We start from the raw sequence: 25,266 nt of genomic DNA on the forward strand, positions 1-25,266 counted from the left end.
GCTCCACAACAAGAAGCCACCACAATGAGAAGCCTGCGCACCGCAATGAAGACTAGCCCCCACTTACTGCAACTAGAGAAAGCCTGCACGCAGCAACGAAGACCCAACGCAGCCCAAAATAAATAAAATAAATGTTTTGTTTTGTTTTGTTTTTTGTTTTTTTTTTGCGGTACACAGGCCACTCACTGTTGTGGCCTCTCCCATTGCAGAGCACAGGCTCCGGACATGCAGGCTCAGCGGCCATGGCTCACGGGCCCAGCCGCTCGGCGGCATGTGGGATCTTCCCGGACCGGGGCACGAACCTGCGTCCCCTGTATCGGCAGGCGGACTCTCAACCACTGCGCCAAAAGGGAAGCCCTAAAGTAAATTTTAAAAAACAAACAAAAAAGGCAAGAAAGAAGAGAAAAATGAAGATGGAGTAGTTGAAACAAATAGCACAAAGATGGTAGATTTAAACCAAAATGTATCAGTAGGCACATTAAATATAAATGGACTAAATGCTTCAGTTAAAACAAAACGACTTTCAGGAAAATAAAAAAGAATATGAAGTGAAATGTATACATTCAAAAGTATTTAAAATGAATCTAATTTTCATAATGAATTTTAAGCTTTAAGGAGTTTTCTAATCAAACAGAACTCAGAAAGACATACTATTCAGAAAGATTCCTAATGTTAAAAAGTTTCCTTCATTATTGTAGTATACTGTGGAGTTCTATGAGGGAAACTAAGGCCAGAACTAACAGTATTATTAGATCACCATTTTTATTTCTATAATCTGAAACAAACCAGGATTTTCTCTATAATTTTTTAAAAATTTATTTATTTATTTTTGGCTTCATTGGGTCTTCGTTGCTGCACGCGGTCTTTCTCTAGTTGTGGCGAGCGGGGGCTACTCTTGTTGCAGTGTGCTGGCTTCTCATTGTGGTGGCTTCTCTTGTTGCAGAGCACAGGCCCTAGGTGTATGGGCTTCAGTAGTTGCGGCATGCGGACTCAGCAGTTGTGGCTCATGGGTTCTAGAGCGCAGGCTCAGTAGCTGTGGCTCACGGGCTTAGTTGCTCCGTGGCATGTGGGATCATCCCGGACCAGGGCTCAAACCTGTGTCCCCTGCATTGGCAGGCAGATTCTTAACTACTGTGCCACCAGGGAAGCTCTCTCTATAATTTTGAGACTAGAAATTCCTCCTTACATCTAACTAAAATATTCACCTTAACCTTATCAAGTATACAAATAAACCCCAAAATTGTAGAAAGAGATAAAGCAGCCCCCCAAAAAGGCACTCAATGTCCCTTTTATATACAGTACTGTGAGTGTGTGTCTAATATATTTCTAAGTAACTTTTCAAGAGGTGCCTACTCATGGCCTTTCTTTTACTTCAAGTAGGGGGAGATAAAATATTCTGATTATGTTAAAGGCATCTCCTTCAAGCCACTGATACCTCTTGTGGACAGAGCAAAAGGAAGGAAGACAGCAGTTAATTTGGTTACCTAGAGCCGAAGTCTGTTTACTTGTAAAGAACCATTTGGGTCTAGGCGCAAACAGTATGACTCTTGGGAGAAAGATCTGTACTTTGGTCAAATTATGTCTTAGTGTGTGTGTGCACACATGTGTTGCTAAAAATACATAATTCTTTCTAATAACCTATAAGGGAAAATAATCTGAAAAAGAATATGTATATATATATATAAAAAACTGAAAATAATGCATATTCCTGGGCTTCCTCCAAGATTTATTGAATAGACTCTCCAGGGTGGGATTACATTGTCTTTACTGATAACATTCTTCACTAAGAATTGTTATTTATAAAATCACGAATATCATAGTTAAACTCAATCTAGAGTGACTAAAGTTCATAGATTTAAAATAAACATACCTTTGCTATGGAAACCTGATTCACTCTCAGAAGGGTATACCCTAGAGAGAGTCCTGCCTATAACAGTATATCTTCATTGAACCTGAAACATGGACCTCATCATACATTCTCACCTACATTTTTCTGATGACCCAGGGTAGGAAAGTTGAGGGGGATTAAGTTAAACAGTCCCTGGGTATGAACCTGAGTGAGGCTAACAAGGATAGTTCATTAACCTGAACTATAAAAGGTAAGCCAGTCTCAGACAACAAACCACCAAAATGGCGGTATTAGATATACACCATTAAGTAAATACTTTACCAATCATTACAGAGGAAGCTTTAAAGTAATAGGTTTCTTAGACTTTCCTTTCGAACTGTTCTTCACTGGAGTTTCTTCTAAAGAATCATTTTATTTACAGTCGCAAATGTCTTTTTAACACATTCAATGTGTATTATATGCTGGAATCAAATAGCTGAAGGAGCTGGAATCTTATGAATACAGCCAGGACAACAATGGAGAGAGTCATGAACAAAAATATCACAGTCCACACAAAAAACATTTTGGCACACAGTGCAAACATAGACCTGCAGTGAAAAGAAGAAAACTAAATTTAAAAAGTAGTTTCCAAAAGTTAGGTACAGCATAGTTAGAAGACATTCAAGTTGCTTTGCTCTTTTATATCTCTATCACTTTTTCCCTACTCACCTACCAACTTTATTAGTTCCAATGTACTATATATTCTCAAATCGAAGGCAATTAATTTTTTCCAAAAAAGTACTCCTTAGAAATGAGGGAAGGGGCTTCCCTGGTGGCTCAGTGGTTAAGAATCCGCCTGCCAATGCAGGGGACACGGATTTGATCCCTGATTTGATCCCTGGTCCATGGAAGATCCCACATGCTCCAAGCAACTAAGCCCGTGTGCCACAGCTACTAAGCCTGCACTCTGGAGCCCACGAGACACAACTACTAAAGCCCACGCACCTAGAACCCATGCTCTGCAACAAGAGAAGACACCACAATGAGAAACCCGTGCACCGCAATGAAGAGTAGCCCCTGCTTGTTGCAACTAGAGAAAGCCTGCGCACAGCAACAAAGACCCAATGCAGCCAAAAATAAATAAATAAATTTATAAAAGAAAAAAAAGAAATGAGGGAATAACTTCGTTTTTGAGTCCTTAAAGTCCCTTGGGGACTTCCCTGGTGGCGCAGTGGTTAAGAATCTGCCTGCCAGTGCAGGGGACATGGGTTTGAGCCCTGGTCCAGGAAGATCCCACATGCTGCGAAGCAACTAAGCCCGTGCACCACAACTACTGAGCCTGCACTCTAGAGCCCATGAGCCACAACTACTGAGCCCACGTGCCACAACTACTGAGCCCGTGTACCACAACTACTGAAGCCCGCGCGCCTAGAGCCCATGCTCTGCAACAGGAGAAGACACAGCAATGAGAAGCCCTCGCACTGCAACAAAGAACAGCCCCTGCTTGTCACAACTAGAGAAAGCCCGCGTGCAGCAGCAAAGACCCAACGCAGCCAAAAATAAATAAAAATAAGATAAATTTATTTAAAAAAAGATGGTGTCTTCTTAAAAACTTCCAAATGAGTCAAAAAGTGGTTCTAGTGAGGATGCAGCTACTGATGTCAAAGAGGCATGTAAAACTTAATAAAATTGTTTTTTTTAATTGGTTTTATATATATATATTTGGGTTTTTTGGGGGTTTTTTTTGGCATGCCTCAAGGCTTGTGGGATCTCAGTTCCCCAACCAGGGATTGAACCTGGGCCACGGCAGTGAAAGCACCGAATCCTAATCACTAGACCACCAGGAAACTCCGATACAACTGTTTTATGAAATGTGAGAGTAGAATAAAACAAGCCATCCTTTCCACTAATATTTTATATAGTTTATAAAGTATAGTTTTAAATATGGACATGTAACTAAATTAACAAAAAATTAAAACTAGATAGTGATCTATCTTATTTGCAACTTTATATAAGTTTATATGTTCAAATTGGCCCCATCAAAATTTTTAAAAATATTTTCTCAGTGGCACAATGGGGGAATAACCTTTGGTCTGTGGTCACCTTAAACGGTAACTTCAGAATGAGTTATGAGTTTCTAAAGTACAACATGGAGAAAAAAACTTTTAGTATTTCCAAACTAATATTTCAGTATTTCAGTTCAGCTTGCAAACTGAAGACAAACTACTAAAATATCTTTATAACAAAATTAGAATGCAGAATTACAAAACAACTGTTTGTAATAGCTCCCATTTTATCTCTACCTACTGTTATACTTCTAAGAAATAACCTGATATGAGCCTGGTCTTCAACAATCTATTGAAAACTTATAATACTATTTTCTCAATATTTATTGTACAATACTTAATATTTACAAAGCACATGAACTTACATGTTGGTCTTTCAATTCCCCCTGACAGGCATAACAAAATCTGAAAAAGAAAGTTTAAGAATCATTTTGTTAAGGACTCACTCATTAAAATAGCTCAGGAAAACTTCTACAAGAATTCTCTTATTAATAAGTACAGTTGACCCTTGAACAACACGCAGGCTAGGGGTACCAATCCCTGAGGTCAAAAATCTGAGTATAACTTTACAGTTGGCACTCTGGCTCTCTGACCCTCCATATCAGCAGTTCCACATCCGAGGATTCAACCAACTGTGGATCATGTACTGTAGTATGTGTTTATGGAAAAAATCTACAAGTATGTGGACCATTGCAAATCCGTGTTGTTCAAGGGTCAACTGTAATTATCTTTACATATGATTTTTAGGAGAAAGAATTAAGAATACCAGTAATTTAAGAAAATTCCACAGTAAATCCCAAGGTCATCTGACAGCTTAAAATCTTCCTTAAACAAATTTTATTTTATTTTCATCAAGGTTAAATATGAGTATGATTTCTCAGCTGGTATTCTGCAAGGGAATTAAGACCTACAGAAAATGATTTGCATGATTATTTTTCAACTTTCCCAAAGACAGCAGACAGCTGGTACAAGTCTAGATGGATAGAAGTTAACTTATCATAAAAATGGATGCCTAAGGGCTTAATTTTCAAGGAATGGTTTAAAGAATTAAAAGTTCTCAAAATTTATTACAAAAGAGAGCAGTTCTCTCCCTACCCACCCACACTTCATTTCCAGAGCAAATGCTCATAGTGCTACCTCTTGGTTTTTTTTCATAGGCCATTGGCTATGATCCTGCCACTACAGAAGATGAGATTTTAATTCTCTTTCAACTATCTTGAACCAATAGCAATGGGTACACATAACTACAAAGAAAGAATTGAGAATGACATTTGTTAAGTCATTTTGGATAGAACAATATTAAATGTTTAGTTTATTATGACTACATAGACATATTCATCTGAGCCATGCCATACAAATTTTCCTCTCTGTAAAACACTTTCTCCTGGAGTTAATAACTGTATTGTTATTCATAAGCTTAACTTTTCTAATTACCACTAGCTCAGCCCCAATCGATCCCTGAGAAGTCTGAATATCCTCTTGTTATGTTCAGCTACATCAGGAATTCTATAGTTTCCATCCTCTGGTGACATCTCTCCTGGAGCATTCTGACCTTCTCCAAACTAGACTGACTGTTCTCCATATCTGACATACAAGTGTCATTCTAGGACGTCATCCTACAGCTTTCTTTAGCCACTTTTGAATTAGGTAAATATTCCTATTCTCTTTCATTCATTCTCTTTCTCAATTCTTTTGAATAATCTCTTCCACAGCTTCCCAAGAAAGTCTCTTGAGACCTTACAAGTCTGAAAATGTCTTTATTCTACCTACATATTTTTTTTTGGCTGCGCTGCGCGTCATGTGGGAACTTAGTTCCCTGACCGGAGATCAAACCCACACCCCCTGCATTGGAAGCACGGAGTCTTAACCACTGGACTGCCAGGGAAGTTCCTATTCTACCTACATTTAAATACCTTGGCTAGGTATATAATTCAGGTTGGTAATAATTCTCATTCCAAATTTTGAAGGAAATTGCTCCCTGTCAGCATCCAGTGGTGCTCACAAGAAGCCAAACAATTTTAATTCCAGGTCATGTGACCCAATTCTCCCTTTCCAGAAATGTTTAGGGTTAGTATTTTGCTGTGTATTCTGAAATTTCACAATGATACACTTTAGTGCAGGTCTGCCTTCAATATGTCAGGCACTTGACAGTCCCTTTCAATCTAGAAAATTTTTTCCTTCGACAGTAGAAAATATCCTTGAATATTTCTTTCATACTCTTCATTTGATCTTTTCTTTATTTTTTATATTATTTTGATATTAGGCCTTCTGGATAAATCTTCCAGTTTTACACCATGGAAATCAGCAAATGCTACAAATCAGGGCTTTTTTTTTTTTTTCTTTTTGGAGAGCTGATTTACCAACATACCACCACTCTTACTACACATAGATGGGTTTAGGGAAATTAACAGATCTCTGGAGATCCAGATCTGTTTAATGAATCATTTCAGTCATAAACAAGGCATTCTACACCTCATTTTCTACATTAGCAGTAATCGTGACCAAGTGAATATGACTCTTTTTAATGTAGTAACAATATATTCAAACATTATCACTTGTAACAGATACAAATTACTCAAAACTCATATACCTTTCTCCATTATGTTCTTCCAGGGGAATATCTTGAAAAGCATCCAAAGGAAATAAGTGATGGTAAGACCGTGCCAAGTGGGGAGCAGACACCAAAGTAAGACCTAACACATAAAGCAGAAAGACATATTTAATAACCCAAACCTCATAAAGATGATGGCTGAAATGTCAAATGATATAACTTAGGCTAAATATTTTCAAGTTCTTTTTTTTTAGGATTGCAGGCATTCATTTCTTTAGTTTACCTGTGGCCATAAAAGGAGACTCCAGGATGGAGTCTTAGTTCTGTCATTAAGTATGTGACCTCTCTTGGCATATTTCCTTACTTATAAATTAAATAAAATTCTACAATTCTGTTACTTTAACTTCTCATTCTCCTTATACATATTTATTTTATGAAGAGCTGCAAAAACGTCTACTAGATCTACTGCACTGCCTTTAAAGAACATAATTTTTTTCAGAAAGAGAATTAGGAAACTCTTTTAGAATGCCATGTTTATTTTTTAAAATGGAGTACTAAGCACACAATGAAAAAAAGTAATCTATGTCTTTTTTCACAGATTAAATCCAGAAACATAGGCAGAGCTTAATATTTATATTTATTTTAATAGCAATATAGGTAAGAAATTATTCAAGATTAATTTACTGGATCATGAACAGTTGGTTTCTTACCACAGATTTTACATTCAACAGGAAGCTCACAGTACTTTGCCCGACACTGTGGGCAGAAATAGCCTCCTAACGTAAGTCCTGGCTCAGTGTTGCTATCCAGATGCCTGTGGGGGGAAACATTACTTTTTAAAAAGTGATATATAAAGATGTGAGCAGTTAGAGCAAAAGCCACTCTGATTTTAAAACCTTCAAGTTGTTTCACTGCTCACTTACACTCTGTTCATTTTTGTCTTTTTTCCTCTTTGCATTTTGTTTTGAATAGTTTCCATTAATGTCTTTGAATTCACTCACCTTCTCTTCTTCAGTGACTAATCTGCTGTTAATCCTAATCCAGCTTATTTCTCATCTAAAACACTGTATTCTTCATCTCTAGAAATTTGATTGGGGTCTTTTTTCTATTTTCCATATCTCCTATCATACTCATGTACTCCTCAACTTTCCTGAGCATATGGAGTATATTTACAATAATTATTTTAACACCAAACCTATGACTTCTATCAACTGTGTTATTTCTGGATATGTTTCCATTCTACGATTTTTCTCCTTGTTATGGGTCATACTTTCCTACTTCTTTGCATGACTGGTAATTTTTGATTGGTTGCCAGATATTGTGAATTTTGCTCTGTTTTGGGTGCTGGATTTTTTTTTGCATTGCCTTAAATACACTGTGGCTTTTCTGGAATATACTTTCGTAACTGTGAAATAGTATGATGCCAAGACTTGTTTTCAAGTTTGTTAGGCTGTCCAGAACAGCTGCTAGTCTAAAGTTAACTTGGTTTCATTACTGTGGAGTCTATTCAATGCCTGCGGTGTTAAGAGGCCTTTCCACACTGACTGGTGGTAACATGAACTACTCCCTGCCCCGTGTGAGCTCTAGGGATTGTTCTGCTGCTCCTCTCCAGTTCTTTCCCTGGCCTCCAGGAGATTCCCAGCAGGAATGTACAGATCAACATACAGCTAATGACTCATGGGGAGCTTCAGAGGAAGCTCTCCAGAGCTCTCTGTGCAGCTCTTTACTCTCGAGTACTCTGCCCTGCAAAATGGTAGCCGCTTCCACCCCCCCCACCCCCCAAACTCTGAACTTTGTTTCTGAACGGAGCAAAACCTCCTGGTTCTGTGTGTGTCTTCCCTCCCTGCGCAGCAGCCTGGAAATTCTCTCTAGGCAGTAAGCTGCAATCATAGGGCCCACCTCATTTGTTTCTCGTCTTGCAGGGATCATTATTTGCACTGCCTGTTGTCCAATATACAAAAACTACAGTTTTGTATATTTTGTTTGGTTTTCTGCAAGGAGACAGAAGTGTAAATCTAGTCCCTATTACACTTTTATAGCTAAAGACAGTAGTCTTATTTATGAGTTTTAAGACTTACTTTCTTAAGTTTACTTTTGTTTTATAATTATGTAAAATGTAAAGCTCCAAAGTTAAAACAAGTTATATGCAGAAAAGTCTAGGATCTATCTCTTTGCCTTTCTCCACACATTGCATTAGTAAACATTTTTTTACTTTTTGGTTTCATTACTATTTTTATTATTAATATAAACAAGTATGTGTATCTACTCAAACCTCCACCCTCTTCTTAGATGATCGGTAGCACACTATACACTTTGCTCTACCTTACTGTTTTACTTAGTAATATTACAGGAGTATATATAGTTTTCACTCCTTTTTACAGCTGCATAGAAAGTAATCTTCTACAAAAGCCATTACATTTCAAGTCCATCTTTTAAATTTATAACTTACAGGAAGGACTTAACAATGTAACAACATTATCACGGACAATTTCAAGGTTTTTACTTACGCCATACTGAAAGAGGGTTTTGCATCTTGATCAGACAGAGAAGCAATGGTATGCTGAGGAAATCCTTCACAGAAGAAAATGTATTACTTTTTTTCCCTCAAGGAAACAGAAAAATTCTAGTAATAGAAACCTAAAAATGTTCTTACCAGAAAGCCCACTAAGTTGTGCAAAAGTTCTCTTTCCTGACTTTTAGATATGTTTATTATAGCACGGTCAAACTGACAGTAGTTCCCAGTTTAAAAAAGAATTAATAGTAGAGGAAATGGGGGAAAGATCTGTCCATATATATGGCCTCAGATTCTAAAGTTCATATCCATATTTTCTAATTTAACAACGCTTAACACACACTGCTTTTTAAAAAGAAAATGTGTGTAATTTTTAAATACTTTCTGATATAACAGAGGAGTCTATAATATAGTCTCCTTTCATTTTATATAAGAACATACTCCTAGTTTAAAATTTTGGAATGTCCAAACCCATGTAGTCTATTTTCCATATATATTTTTAAATTCTGAAAACAAGTCTAAGAAAAGCAGAAACCATAAAAAAAGAGAAATTTCATTCTATATAAAAAATTTAAACCTATCTACATTTCAAAACAAATAAATAAAAGTAAAGGAAAATGACCAACTGAAAAAACATTTGCATCAGGTGACTGAAAATGGGTTGATATTCCTAAATGGTTCTAATAAATCAATTTGGAGAATTATTATAAGTTTAAAAATAACTTTAAGATAGGCTAAGGAAATGTATCAGTAAATCAAAAAGATTAGCCAACATAATATCTAAAATGTACTGAGTGTTTATATCAAGCATTACTCTAAATACTTGGTCTGTATTAACTCAATCCTTGCAACAGGCAATGAAATAGATACTAATATCACGTGAGATGAGGAAACAGGAAAGAGAAGTTGAACAGTACTATAAATAGCCAAAAACAAGGCAGAAAAGCATTCCATCTCACTGACAGTTTAAAAATGCATATTAAACAAGGAGTCTCTCTCTCTCTTTTTTTTTTTTTCTGGTACGCGGGCCTCTCACTGCTGTGGCCTCTCCCGCTGCGGAGCACAGGCTCGGGACACGCAGGCTCAGCGGCCATGGCTCACGGGCCCAGCCGCTCCACAGCATGTGGGATCTTCCCGGACCGGGGCATGAACCCGCGTCCCCTGCATCGGCAGGCGGACTCTCAACTACTGCGCCACCAGGGAAGCCCCAGGAGTCTCTTTTTGTATTGAAAAAGTTGGGATTTTTCAATTACAAATTACAAAATAGTTGGGCTTTTTCAATTTCAATTTACAAATAAATGTTTACTATAAAATAATAATTGTATTACACAGCTTTGATAAAACAGTACAGCAGATTTTATAGCTTTTTTGATTTCCTAATACAAGAATTTCTCTATAAACACAGTGTCTTTATACCTTTCTAACCTTAATTAAAAAAAAAAAAAGTAGTGTTCCTTGAGTGATAAGACTACATGTGAGTTTAATTTTCTTTTTACTTCTCTGTATTTCCCAAAATTGCTTCAACAGCATAATTTTCTCTAATTATAAAACATTTAAGTTAAATACAAGAAATTCTTAAACGTTAACTTGTGCAAATGAGATAGAAAGTCTAGCTTGAGTCAAAATATATTTTTTTAAATGTCTATTTTAAAATAACACAAAATAGGGAATTCCCTGGAGGTCCAGTGGTTAGGACTTGGCACTTTCACTGCAGTGGCCCGGGTTCAACCCCGGGTTGGGGAACTATTTAAGATCCTGCAAGTGGTGCGGCCAAAAAGAAAATTAAAAATAAAAATTAATTAATTAAATAACACAAAATAAATACTTACCCATACGAATAAGTGAGCATTCAGAGCTTGAGCTAGCAGGAGGAGGACTAACATGATGTGTCAGCAATTCTTTGTAATGGCTTTCATCTAAAATAACATGGTATGTGCCTAACAAGACGAGAAGTAAAAGAGAAGAAACAACAGCTTTCCAGACATAAGAATGAACTGTAATTTCTATATAATTCTGTAAAAGTTTTACCATCTGAAAATGTTCATTTTCAAAGTAAATTCTTATGTTAAATTATCGTTTTTCAAAAACTTTATTTAAATAACATCTCTAAATTGACTTCTCTAGGAATAACTGTAATTACAATTTAATTAAAGCCAAGTTACAAGTTCTTCGCTAAGTATTAATATAGTAAAATTTCTAGCTTTTCAAGAGTTATAATGCTTCCTCTGAACATTGACATAACTACTGAAAATTCCTTGCATTCTGAGATGATATCTTATAGAATTGGTGATATATTTAATCTAACTACCCATATTTTGGACTTCAGGACATGAACTGATTTAAGTTTAGCAGCTTAAAAAACATATAAAAACATCCTAATTCATAGACTGTTACTTTACATAGTAATTATGAGTAAATATTGAAGATTCTAGATATATACCACCAGTTTCACGAGCAAGCACAGTGCAAACCCGAACCTCTGCAGACAATCCAATAACAGACACTCTAATTTTAGCTGCCTTTAGGGTCTTCGTAAAATCCAAGTAAATGGTGAGTTTTGAGGGAAGAAAAAAAATTGAATAATTAATGTGTTTGAAAAATAGAATGTTCTGAAAACTAGTAATAAATTCACTATAGAATTCTCTTTAGAGTTGTAACTTTGATTTTGATTATGAAGAAATTATTGGTCCTACCTTGATTAGATCATAGATATTAGATGGATCACAGGTTGTGAGACTGCTAAAGATGATTAGGACTTCTCTACTTGTATGTCCGGGCATGTGTCTAAAGAAAGATAAAAACCACTCCAATTAGGTATAACAAATTACACTGATAAAAAACTCAGAAACAATAGTACCCATGGTTTACACACTTAGACTACAGAATAACCCCATTTATTTCAACATTACAAAGGAATGAATTGTGAGCATACTCTAAAAACCTTAATGCCAGTTTTTCTAAAATTAGCTACACACTTAAAAAAAATTCATTGATTCACTTATTCATTCAATAAACATTTCTTGAATACTCTTTTAAGTTCTGGGGATAAAGTGATAAACAAGACCAACAAGGTTCCTGACATCATGAAGCTTACAGTCTCATGGATTTGTTTCATACAAAGTCTAAAGTGTACATTGGAAAGTGTGACAATACCATAGGAATCAACTTTAAGGTGCATATGTGTGGCTTGAAAATAGTAACATACTTCTTTTTTAAAGACAATTTAATCTCATGTTGATTCAGTCATAATATTCATAAACAGTAATGTTTGTGTACCATTTAATTCAATGATGGTTTACGGGATTTTAAGATGTGATCTGTTCTCCTCTATACCAAATAGATATTTCTATGCTTTTTGGAGCAACTTTATCAATTATTTATAGCTTTCCTGCTTATATTTTCATTGTTAGGCTCAGCTTTCACTTGTGGATGCTGCTATTGTGCCTACCGTCACTATGTGTGTTACCTCCTTCTCATCTACTTCAAAACTAAAAAAGTATCGTATAAAGGTATAAAAATCTGAGTCAGGACAGACTATCCAGGGATAAAATATATAAGCTTTAAATATATTGAATACTTTCTTTGGGGCTTTAACTATATTCCACAGTTAAACTTGCTAGAAAAGTGCTATTAATTTATAGATGTATTACAAAATAAGTTAATAAAAACCAATGTACAACAAACTCAGTTATTATACCACATTAAATTCCACATACAATCAATTTTCAATAAAATATTTTTATATTTCTTTTGTACTACTAATATTACTACAGCTTTAATTATATTTTTCTAAAACCTTTAAGGATATACCTCAGCAACTAAAATGTAAAATAAAAATTACTTACCAACACCATACTAAACATTATAAATGACATTACATATTTCTTTCAATAATGATTTCATTACAGCTGGGTTTATGGAGACGCATATTAACATATTATCATTTCAACTTAACTCATTCAAAACACTTTGAAATAAATTATAAACAATAAGTGTAAAATACTAACTTTAGAGTCTGCATAGCCATGCTTAAGGAGTTATAAAGAGATGGCTCTCCATGGCAAGTCATATCTACAGCTTTCTTCAAAGATATTATGTGTTTCCTTGAGTTTCCTAAAATAGAAATGGAATAATCTACTTTTAATAAAAATAATCTATATATACATTATATAAATTTACCTTTCTCCCAAATTTACATATCTATGATGTTAAACAACAGAATCCCTTTGATTTACATTTTTAGCAAGTTGCAATTTTTTTTCAATTTTTGAATTTTATTTTATTTTTTATATAGCAGGTTCTTATCAGCAAGTTGCACTTTCATCAGAAATGTTTTGTTATATAGTCTCACTCGTACTGAAAAAACAGAATACAAATAATCTATTAGCACACATTTTAATAATATTAACCTAGAGTGGCATATATTTTTACTCTTAATATTTCCTATTTCATCATTTTTAATACTAATATATGTTCACATTTTAACATCTCTGAAATCACGATGTGTCTTACAATCACTGGCAGCCAGGCAGCGTTTGTGACACAGCTGTCACTGCCTGCTCAAGTGCGAACCTATGAATGCTGTTGATGTGTTGCTGCTTCAACTGTATCATGTGCATTGTTTGTGCTGTTCATGTTGAGTTTAACTGCGATTTAAAGTGTTTTTAGAAAGGCTAATACAGACGGTTATATTTTTATGTAGAAAGGCATGGAACAGAACAGTGAGGTGTAAATTTGTTATTGGTGAAGCAAAAACTCATTGATAGAAGAATGCCTGCAATTCCATTTTTTTCTTCAGGGGTAAAAAACAAGCACTTTATAAGACCCAAGAAAGAGGATTTCCACAGAGACAAAACTGTGTTACGTTGTTATTGAAATAACATCTGAAAAGACTGTCTGTCTCATGCTAAGCAATACAAATGAAGGGAAGAAAAACTGCCAAATTCTTTAGAATAGTTGACAGGCATGTCAAACCACCAAGCAGCTGGTATGAACAATTCACGTATCATTTGACATTGTATCAAAGGTTAATTGCTAGAATGTTTCCTTCTTGATGGCTCATAAAATAAAGGTATCTTACAAATGACAGAATCTGAGGTTCAATAAAATATGGTATTCTTCAGACATTTCCTCCTATTTCAACATTGTCTTCATATTAACAACAATGAAACATCGAGTTTATCATATAGCAAACTACCTTCATACCACTGAACATTTAATTTCCAATTTGTCACTATTATAGTGAGTTGGCCAGAGTTCGTTCAGGTTTTTCTGTAACATCATCGGAAAACCCCGAACGAACTTTTTGGCCAACCCAATACATACCACTCCAGACAGCATATTTGTAGAGTGAGGCTTTTTCTTCTTTCATAACATTTCCTAAGTATACTTCAAGGAATATATTTTTTTTAATACCTTTTTTTTTCCCTCTTCACCGTGCCACACGGCTTGCGGGATCTTAGTTCCCCGACCAGGGATTGAACCCGTGCCCTCAGCAATGAAAGTGTGGAGTCCTAACCACAGGACCACCAGGGAAGTCCTCCAAGGGACATTTTTATGGCTCTTTTCCAGAAAATGTTAAACGAATTAACCAGACTATCAGCATTATAAGTACCAGTTTCTCCATGGTTCAGCAAGCCATATACTGCTTTTGAAACTTCATTTTGGTCATTTAAAATATGTAAAATGTTGTTGAGTGGGCTTTTTTTTTTTTTAACACTAGTTTGGCTAAACTGTCTTTTTTAATAGTTATTTAATTCCTCTTTTTTTCTGGCATGCACTGTTTATCTTCTTTGCCCATACATCTACTTGGAGCTTCTTGGTGTTCTTATTTATTTGAATAAGCTTTAAAATATTAACCATTTGCCATAGTTAATATACAGTGGACCCTTGAACAGTACGTGTTTGAATTATGTGGGTCTACTCATATGCAGATTTTTTTTCACTAAGTATGTGCTACAGTACTACATGAACTGCAGTTGGTTGAACTCACGGAGGTGGAGCCACTGAAACAGCACCGACTGTAAAGTTATATGCAGATTTTCAACTGTGCAGAGGGTCAGCATTCCCAATTCTCAAGTTGTTCAAGGGTCAGCTATATACTGCAAGTATTTATTCTTGGAATCATAAAATTTTAGAAATGAAAAGTACCTAAGTCTAATTCCTTCATTTCATAACTGAGAAACAAATCTAATAAGTTAAGTGATTTGCCCAAAGACATATGCCTACCCAGTGGCAGGACCAACACTCAAAAACTTCTGGCTCTCTATCCACTCTTCTTTCTACCATAACATACAAAAAAATTTTTTATCTCCTACTGTGTTATGAGTATAGAAAAAAAGCATACTTACGTTACTGTCAGTGTGGTTTATAGCAGTGATTCTGTTCAGAGGAAGAGAGGGTACTTTCAAGAGGCCTATAAGAATCACCAGAGGATTTTTCATCTCTGTGCACCCATAGAATATTACTATTAACTTGGGGTAGGGGGCATGCAAGAGGGTCGGCCCTACATCTTTTTCTTAGGGGAACTATCCTTCCTTCACTGTATAAGAATCCAGTTTAGACTACGTGGTTCAAATGGAACTTACCCTGCTTCTAACCTACTCCAGACACAGACATGTAATCCAGGCCTACCAACAAAATACTTCATTCCCTTGGCTACTTTGACGGCTCATGGATGCGCAGATCATAATCAGAGTCAATAAGAGTCCTCTTTGGAACCTGTGCTGAGGCTACGGACTAGGAGGGTCATGTAGACTTGGGCTATTAATAGACGTCTTTTCACCTCTCAGAAAACCTATCAGAGAATGAAGCCAGACAGAAACAACTATATGTGAAGTCAGCCCACCTTTCAACATGAGCCAGTAATTTCCCCTTTGCCCTTAAGCTAGTTTGTGATTTTCTGGATTACTTCCAACTGAGTTTCCGGGATGACCCCAGGCTAACATACACTTCACTACTAATTTCATAATGAAAAATTACTAATGATGGAAGTGTGTCAATTTTATGTGTATTGGTGAGGATGAAAGTTTGAGAACCACATTTAAGGGACAGTGTATTTTACAGAAAATAAAATAGAATTAGTGATGTAAGTTTGCAATGGCACATATACCAAAGCAAATAAAATCTGCCATTATTATCTCTTAAGAGAATAAAATTCAGTTAGGCATGTCATGCAAGCAGAAAATCTAATCATTAACAACTACAATTCAATTTGTTTACTCTTTGTTCTTTAGAGGTTTACCTTTAAAAAATTAATTTTAAGATTAAGTGGATCTTCTGAATGGTTAAAATAATTTTGATGCTTTCAGGATAAGAATAAACACATTTACATTCATTATAATACTATTCATGACTGTGCAGAACTCAAGTTAAAAAAAAAAAATGAAAAAACAGAACTCAATTTAAAACAGGTCATTTTAGGGACTTCCCTGGCAGTCCAGTGGTTAAGACTCTGCGCTTCCATTGCAGGGGACACGGGTTTGATCCCTGGTTGGGGAACTAAGATCCCTCATGCCGCGTGGGCGACAAAATCAAACAAAAAAACAGGTCATTTTAGAGACCAAGAGTTTAATAGAGGGTTTTTTAAGTGTTTTACCTAAAGAGCCTGCAGAAAGGCTTCATTTTACTTATTAGGCAACCTTACAAACAGAGTTACAAGGTTGGGTAAATAAAGCCAAGTCCTTGAGTGCTATAAAGGTAATTTTATGCATACCTGAGAGTTCAGTCAGTTTTTCAGCTCTTTTACTCTTTGTTACAATTATTCCAATCTCAAAATAAAAACAAAAATGATTATTAATTTAACAAATTATTTCTTCTTGATAAGAATGTATGTAACTAAAATAAATGACCAATTACAAAAGGAATAAGTAACATGAGAAACTTCTGATATAAACTGAGCTATGTGTTCACTGTACATTAACTTCTAGAGTTATCTTGCTTTTCATTGCTAAGTGTCCCAGAAACTTATACACAATCTGAATCACTTAATCACCAACAGAATATATGTACAATGTTTTAAAAAATAAATTATATTTGGCAATAATATCAGGATGCTAATTCTGAATTACATCACTTATCTACATACCTGACTAATAGGATTTTGATCAAAATATTCCTCCACGAAGTATTCCAACAACTGTTCAAAGAAAACAAAAAGGAAATACTAGATAAGGGCAAAACAACAACCACAGAAAACAGGTTTTGTGCAATCTTTTTTTTTTTTAATTAATTTATTTGTTTTTGGCTGCGTTGGGTCTTCATTGCTGCACGTGGGGTTTCTCTAGTTGCAGCGAGCAGGGGCTACTCTTCATTGCGGTGCGCAGGGTTCTCATTGTGGTGCCTTCTCTTGTTGAGGAGCACAGGCTCTAGGCATGTGGGCTTCAGTAGTTGTGGCACGCGGGCTTCAGTAGTTGTGGCTCGCAGGCTCTAGAGTGCGGGCTTCAGTAGTTGTGGCGCACAGGTTTTGTTGCTCCACAGCATGTGGGATCTTCCTGGACCAGGGACTGAACCCGTGTGCCCTGCATTGGCAGGTGGATTCTTAACCACTGCACCACCAGGGAAGTGCCTGTGAAATCTACTTATGAAGCATTGTTTCTACTGATTTTTAAGTTTATAGATTTTCAAAAAATGTTCAGAAGTAAAAATATTAAATAAATAAAAAATAATAAATTTTGAAATATTAAATAAATAAAAATTAAAATATTAAATAAACCTGAATTTGAAACGGTAAGTGATGAGATAGGTTTGAACTAGGCCTTGAAAGATGGAACCATTTGGACATATAAGACAGAAACAATCTAAAGGAAAAGATCCAATAAAGACAAACAGGAGAATAAGCAAAATTGAGGATGGGTTTTAATAAATTAGGAATAATCTGAATGTGTTTATAAGCTGAGGAGATTGATTCAAGTAAGTCAAAGGAGAATGAAGATTCAATAAAGAAAGGGATAACTGACAAAGCAAGATCCTAACACGGAGTGGAATTAAGAGCATAAATAATTAGCTATTGTGGTATACCATTTCTGTAAATGATCCGGTAGCACTTCTACTTAGCTATAGTTTGTATTAGCTCAAAAAAAAAAAAAAAGATTGCTTTCTTTAAAACCATTTCTTTTACAGAATTCAGCATCCTTCCTCACATGTAGTATAAATTAGAATAATTTTAGTATACCTTTAAAGTACATGTCAGTCTATTGGGCTTTAAATCCTGGTCTTCCATTGTTCTTGATCCATCTACTACCACATAAAGATGGCGCATCTACCAAAAAAAATCCCCAAAAGAACAATTTTCAAATACATTTTTGATCAAGAAGTAAAAATATCATTTAGTATTCACATATTCTACACATATATTTTTAATATATTCCCTTAAAAAGTTTGTTTTACTGTTGTTTATTCTATTAAGCCAGAATGTTTCTCTAACTCAAACTAGTCCTGTACCAGAAAAGGAAAAAAGAATAACATACCATTCCAAGTCGAACTTGTCCATGGTGCTCAAATACCCTGTTAAAATTATGCAAACATTTTAATGGAATACCATCTACTACCTGAAAAATCATTACAACTTTTCAACTAACCTGCATTTTTTTAGTGAAATAAATTATTAACTTATGGATGCATATAATGGGCATTTTGGACAGTCCCTGAAGATCAATTTCCCTGATGAGGCACTAGGTTGCTGGCTCCTTCCCCCTATTTAGAAGGCTACAAGTCAGTTTCCCTGAAACACAGCTCAAATGAAGTACCAAGGAGTGGCCATAAGTGGACAGAAACACCTAAAGGAATATATTTTACCTTTTGTAACACACACAAAGTTTACCTACCTTTTTCTCTTTGCTTTGAAGAGAATGTCTTCTATTGTAGCTTTAAGTGATCCTGATTCATCTTCTTTAAGAATCTCCCTGTAAGCAATAATTACTTGTTTGAAAAGATAAGCTAAAATTTTATCAACCCAAGAGAAATGAAAACATATGTCCACACGAAGATTTGCACCTGAATGTTCACAGCTGCATTATTCATAACAGCCAAAAATTATAGACAATCTAAATGTCCATCAAATGGTGAAAGGATGAATAAGAACATGGCATAAACATATTAACAGAATACTATTCAGCAATAAAAAGAAATGAATTACTGATTCATGCGACAACATGGATGAACTTGAAACAGTATGTTCAGTTAAAGAAGTCAGACACAACTGACCACATATTATATGATTACATTTACATGAAATGTCCAGAAAGGGCAAATCTAGAGAAACAGAAAGCACACAGTAGTTGCCTAGGACTGGAGGTGGGAATGGAATGAATTGTAAATGGACATGAGGGATATTACTGGGGTGGTAAAAATGTTCTAAAACTGATTTATGTTGATGATTGCACAATCCAGTAAATTTTCTAAAAATTACTGAATTATACATAAGAAACAGGTGAATGTTAACATGTGTAAAATATACTTCAATAAAGTTGTAAAAACAAAAACAAAACCCAAAACAACATCTAAAAGGGACGGGAAAGTAATAATGCCCTACTTACCATGTTCTTTCATAGCCTCCTTCCCATCGCTTAGTTCTTTCAGGCTCCTCATCCATTTTTTTCTTACTGTTTTGTATTATTCAATATTCTGTTAAAAAAATCATTAGATTGTGAATTGATTAAAGATGTTTGTCACCAAATGCATACAATTAAATTTGAAAAGTAAAGAGCGGAAAGTAAACACACAAAGTAAAAAAAAAACTCAGAATGCAAAAATCATCTTATTTTTTGCAATTTATTCAATAATTGTAGCTGAATGAAAAATACTTTAAAATCCTCATGGAACTCTTTTCCCATCCCCAAGAAAGAATACGAATAATTATGCACAAATTTGGCACCACCACAAATAAGCATCTCTTTACAATTAAAAAAAAAAAATGTATTAAAGATGTGTCATAGGACAGAACCATAGAATTATGAGAAGTGGGTACAGGTGTAGATGAAACACGAGCCACAACTGCTGCTTATTATAGCTGAGTGCTGAATACATGGTGATTCACTGTACTATCTTTCTACCTTTGTGTGAATTTTCTCATAATCAAGTTTTTAAATGAAATTTATTATTATTCATAAATGATAAATGCTTATGGCTCATAATTTTTTAAAAAATACAATATTAAACCTACACTATAACCCCAACTATTAAAAGAAAAAGGAAATATTTAGTAATTCAATAAATAGGACAAATGGTTTTGATGGATGTTACGATTAAGGATGATTGGTTTTTTGCTTCTTTATTCTTTTCTGTATTTTCATATTTTCAATATGAACATGTATTTCTTTAATAATCAGGGATACCCCACCTTGATTTTGATCTCAACTAATTTATTTTAAATTTTATTTAATTATTTAATAATTTCATTATTATTTAAATAATTTAAGTAAGCATTTGGAAAGAAACTTTATACATTAGCTCAGGCTGTCTCAAGAGGGAGGTTATATGGAAACTCTGTACTTTTCTTTTTTTGCAACTTTTCTGTAAATCTAAAATTATTTCAAAGTTAAAAATTTAAAACATTTGCGTTTTGTTTTGTCTGGATTTCACATGTTATTTTAGAAAAAAAGATCATAGGATTTGAAAAAATAATAATCAGGAATAAAACTGGTGTTGGGAGTACTTTATTAACCATAACCAAGTAATAAACACCCCCACCACATCCACACCTCCACCCTCCCCAATGGAATCTCCCTCCCCATTCTACATTCTCACTTTCAACTTCCTTCTACCATAGATGAAAGATCAAAGGAATCCTAAGTGCCAAGACATTAAGGACAAAACAAATCCCATCATTGGCAGGGGCAAAGATTAATTTTTGTGATGAGGACAATAACCAAGACCTCAACCTCATTTATTTCATTTTTCCTATAGAAAAATATACTTAAAAATCTAAATATATATCGATTTTTATAAATGGACTTCTGGAATTAAAACCTATTGACAAGTTTAAGACTGCTTTTATAGCATCACCGCTTTCTCTGGCACCTGCTACAATCAGATATTATTTGCTAAAGTTCTGTGTGTCTCTCACTGAATTAACAAGCCACTCCCTGGCGCTGGAAGAGATTCATTTGTTTCAGGAGATCAGGTGATCCACTTTAGTATCCTGAAGTAACAAGAAGTGCATTAATTCTGACATCAGTGCTATTTCAACACACCATGTTGGTGCCTTGTAGGTTTAATGATGAGTGTAGTAACACAGCATACAGTGACTAAATTGAACATTTTGATTTTCCATGGAGGTGTTTTTGTATTTATCATGAATGTCAAAAATCAAAAGCTTAAATTCTTAAAGAGGTGGCTACTGCCATCCATCACATCAATATTTAAACTGTATTTTATTTTTATCTTATTACTTTTAATTCTCTGAAAGTTCAGAAACAAAGTGAGAACTATATGAAAAGAAGCTGCAAGCAGGACCACCTCTGGCTCACTGTATACAAGGACTTCTTAATTTGAACTGTCTGCAATGGGAAATTACAGGGATAGGACAGAGATATTAAGATCCCCATAACTGCAGATGTTCAAAGGGAAGCTGGATGTTTACAAGGCATGCAGTTAATAGAGAAGGGATTTATGCAGCCTGGAGGAAAATGTACTTGGTAACCTCTTAGGTCAGCATCTCCAACTGCCTATGACTGCCCAATATTCCATCTTCTTACAAATATCGCTGGGAATCCAACCCCAGGAAAGCCACTTCCCCCTGGGGAAGGCTGGTGGTATGATTCCTTCATATGAGCTCAGAAAGCTACACGTGAACAAATGAGATCTGCACCACACATCGCAATTTATGAAGATTTCCCTCACACCTAACCCTGCCAAGCGCTGTGCGACAGGCAAGGGTGATAACTGTCCTGCTTTTCAGGTGTGGAACTCAAGGGTCAGAGGCTGGTAACTCTATTGAGGCCACACAGCTGGAGGCTGGTGACGAGCTAGAACCCAGGACCACAAGTCCCCAAACTCGTGCCCTGTCTTAGAGCAGGAGAGCTACTCTCCACACTGCTGCCCCAGATGCTTCTATGCAACTCCCTAGACGGAATTTGCCCTCCTCCCCCTCCCACACATCCTCATTCCCTGCGAGGCGGTTCTGGGCCATTCAATCCCCGCTTCCAGCCGCGCAGCCCCTCCCGCTGCCACACTTCCCAGGCCTCGGATCCACGCCTCGGCTCCGGGCAAACCTTTACCGCGGCCTCACCTGTCCTGCTGAGGGCCGCTCTGCCGGAAGCTCTGCACAATTTGCTCTAAGGGCGCCGCCGAAGTCCTTCCGCCGCGCACGGGGGCGACGCGCAAACGTTCCGGCTGCTGGGAGCGGTGGTGGCCGGAGCGCGGCGCTCGCAGGCCGGAGCAACCTTGTTGACTTCGCGGGGAGGGACGTCCTGCTTCCTTCCAGCTCTTCGCAAGGAGGCGGGAAGAGTGGTGGGCATTCGCTCTTGGAAAGTTGGAGGCCTGGTAGCCGTCCATCCGGCATCTGAGACTTGATTTTATTATTTACAAAAGGTTAGCATGAAGGACTCTGACCACATCAGCAGCCTCAGCTGAGCCAGCTTGCTGTGCAGCGGTTTTCCCGGACTGCTCTGCTGCTCCTGCTAAATGACACAAATATTTATTGAGCACCTATTTGGGGCCTGGTACAGTTCTAAGCACTGAGGAAATAGAAATGAAAAACTGACAAAAATCCTTGCCCTCATGACAGTTATGAAGAAAAACATACTGTATCAAATGGTGATTGTGCCATAGAGAAAAATTAAGCATGGAAGGGGGAAAGTGTATGGTTTAAAATAGGTGGTCAGGGGACTTCCCTGGTGGTCCGGTGGTTAAGACTTTCACTGCAGGGTTCACAGGTTCGACCCCTGATGGGGGAAATAAGATCCCGCATGCCAAGAAGACAGTCGAACCATGACGAGAATGAGGGAGGGAGTTAACCGTGCTGATACTTAGGGAAAGATTTCTCCAGGGAAAGGGAGCTGCAAGTACAAAGGCCCCTGGGGTGGAAGCACATTGGTGTGTTTGAGCGACGGTATGGGCAAGCAGGGGGTGAGTGGTGGCAACTAAAATCAGAAGTGCGGGTCTCAAAGCACTGTCAGAACTTTGAAGGGATGATGATGGCTTGGACTAGCATAGTATGGCAGTGCAGCTAGTGAAAAACAGCTGGATTCTCAATCTTGTCAATAGACTGGATGTTTGTTATGAAAAAAAAAATCAATGACTCCAAAGTTTGTTGCTGAGCAGCTGAGAGGCTGGAGTTGCAATTACTGAGAGGGTGGGGGGTTGGTAAGATCAGTTCAATTTTGAACAAGTTGTTTTGAGATATCTGCTAATACACACAGAATTACTAGCATTTCCCATACCTGAGAAATGGAGAGGCAAGGCACCCCAGAGCCTCAGAAAAGGATTATGCCCAGGAAAAGGAGAAAGGAACTGCTGGAACCTCTTTGGTTCCCCATCACCGCACGCTTCCCCTCTGTTGCCTATATTGTTTTGTTGGTACTAAAATCTTTCCATGTATTCTTCCCCCTCAAAAACATAAACAGAAGCCATCCTGCACAGTAGTGGAAAGAACAGACCTGGATTAAAAATCAGGCTCTGCCACACTAGCTGGGTGACCTGAAGCAAGTCACATCCCAAGTCTGATCTATAAGATGGGATTATTTCCACCTACCCTACAGGGCTTGCACATCACATCTTCGCAACTCCATAACCAGGTCCTTTTATTTCTCCCCAGAAGACAAGGTCTCACTGTTTAGTTCTGATGTTGTCTTTGCAAGGTGAGGAGGGGAAATTAGCATTGCTGATTCCCAGTGCCAGTTGGCTTCCATCTTTGCCTCCCCTACATCTTTGACTCCTTTACAGGACTCACACACAAACTCCACCCTTTTTCCTTTTACTTCCTTCCTAGTATCGCCTCTTCCTCCCTCCCTTCCTTCCAGAAACCCCCCCACTTTTCTTTCCTTCTGTTCTGATTAGCCATTCTGTTCCAAGACAGGACTCACACCTATAGAACAAACAGCTACAACCCCAAGGCCCAAGTTTCTCATTTATGTTTACTATCCACCTGTCTGGGAAGACTTTGTGGAAAAACAGGAAAAGGACAGAGGACTCCCCAATGAATTTAAATTAAAGCATATCTGTGGACTGGAGGCCGAATCATTCAAGCTTTTCCCAACTGTAAAGTTTACTCTCCTCTGAATATATCTGTCTCAGATCTTGAGTCAAGTAGGAATGGTACTAAGGCAAAACAAAACAAAAATGCATAAATCCATGGTGATCTTTTGCCATTATTATGACCGACACAATATTTTAATTGCTTACGAAGTGGTAGAATAAAGAAATGATATAACCTAGTCAAACGTTTCAATTTGTAAAACTAAGCAACAACTATGAAGAATGGAACAATCTGTTCTCTGCCCATGGGTGGCTGGACACATTCCAGAGAGTTAGGAAATTCACAAACAGCTCAGCCAGTGGAATCAAGCCGAAATTCAAAGTGTACAACTTCTCAAACTGGGAGAGATGAGCTTGCCTATTGCAATACCTTTAGATGGAACCTCAATCATTCGAGCCTCATTAAAACCCTCCAGAATTGCTTATAAGAGTATCTGATAATCTTTAACTTGATATGTAAACTCTATACTATCTGTTCAAGCATTTGTTCATTATCTATGAGTTATCACAATGCCAAACATAAGGGAATTATCTGCCTAAAACTAAAAAGAATTTACACCATAAAGCTGTACCCAGCACACACCAAACATATGGGATTGGGATGATACATGTACTTTTAAAACCCAGTTTGCTTTTAAAAGCTTGTTTTCACCATTTGGCTTTGGAAAGTAGGTATAACTGGCCATATTTATTTTATTTATTTAATTTATTAATTTATTTGGCTGCACTGCGTCTTCGTTGCTGCATGCAGGCTTTCTCTAGTTGCAGCGAGCAGGGGCTACTCTTCTTTGCAGTGCATGGGTTTCTCATTGCAGTGGCTTCTCTTGTCACGGAGCACAGGCTCTAGGTGCATGGGCTTCAGTAGTTGTGGCACTTGGCCTCAGTAGTTGTGGCTCATGGACTGTAGAGCGCAGGCTCAGTAGTTGTGGCGCACAGGCTTAGTTGCTCCGCGGCATGTGGTATCTTCCTGGACCAGGGATCAAATCCGTGTCCCCTGCACTGGCAGGTGGATTCTTAACCACTGCACCACCACGGAAATCCCGAACCACATGCTTTTTCAACAAAATCTTTGGAACAATGGTTAATAGCAGAAAGCAGAATGCAAACACAACCA

General features: G+C 36.8%; 1 protein-coding gene across 1 annotated transcript; it reads right to left on the reverse strand.

Moving 5' to 3' along the window:
* Positions 1–1,705: 1,705 nt before the first annotated feature.
* LOC116751848 (general transcription factor IIH subunit 2) lies at positions 1,706–22,252 on the reverse strand. The gene is made up of 16 exons (XM_032628233.1): positions 22,186–22,252; positions 19,493–19,580; positions 18,782–18,859; positions 18,425–18,461; positions 18,130–18,216; positions 17,044–17,094; positions 16,672–16,726; positions 12,965–13,070; positions 11,651–11,741; positions 11,398–11,485; positions 10,787–10,894; positions 8,953–9,016; positions 7,156–7,259; positions 6,485–6,587; positions 4,260–4,299; positions 1,706–2,436 (listed from the first exon to the last, which is right to left on the reverse strand). The coding sequence occupies exons 2-16, from the start codon at positions 19,546–19,548 to the stop codon at positions 2,317–2,319; spliced, it is 1,188 nt and encodes a 395-aa protein (XP_032484124.1). The 5' UTR covers positions 19,549–19,580; positions 22,186–22,252; the 3' UTR covers positions 1,706–2,316.
* Positions 22,253–25,266: the final 3,014 nt, after the last annotated feature.

The sequence above is a fragment of the Phocoena sinus genome, chromosome 3 (genome assembly GCF_008692025.1).
Source record: "Phocoena sinus isolate mPhoSin1 chromosome 3, mPhoSin1.pri, whole genome shotgun sequence".
Lineage (NCBI taxonomy): Eukaryota > Metazoa > Chordata > Mammalia > Artiodactyla > Phocoenidae > Phocoena > Phocoena sinus.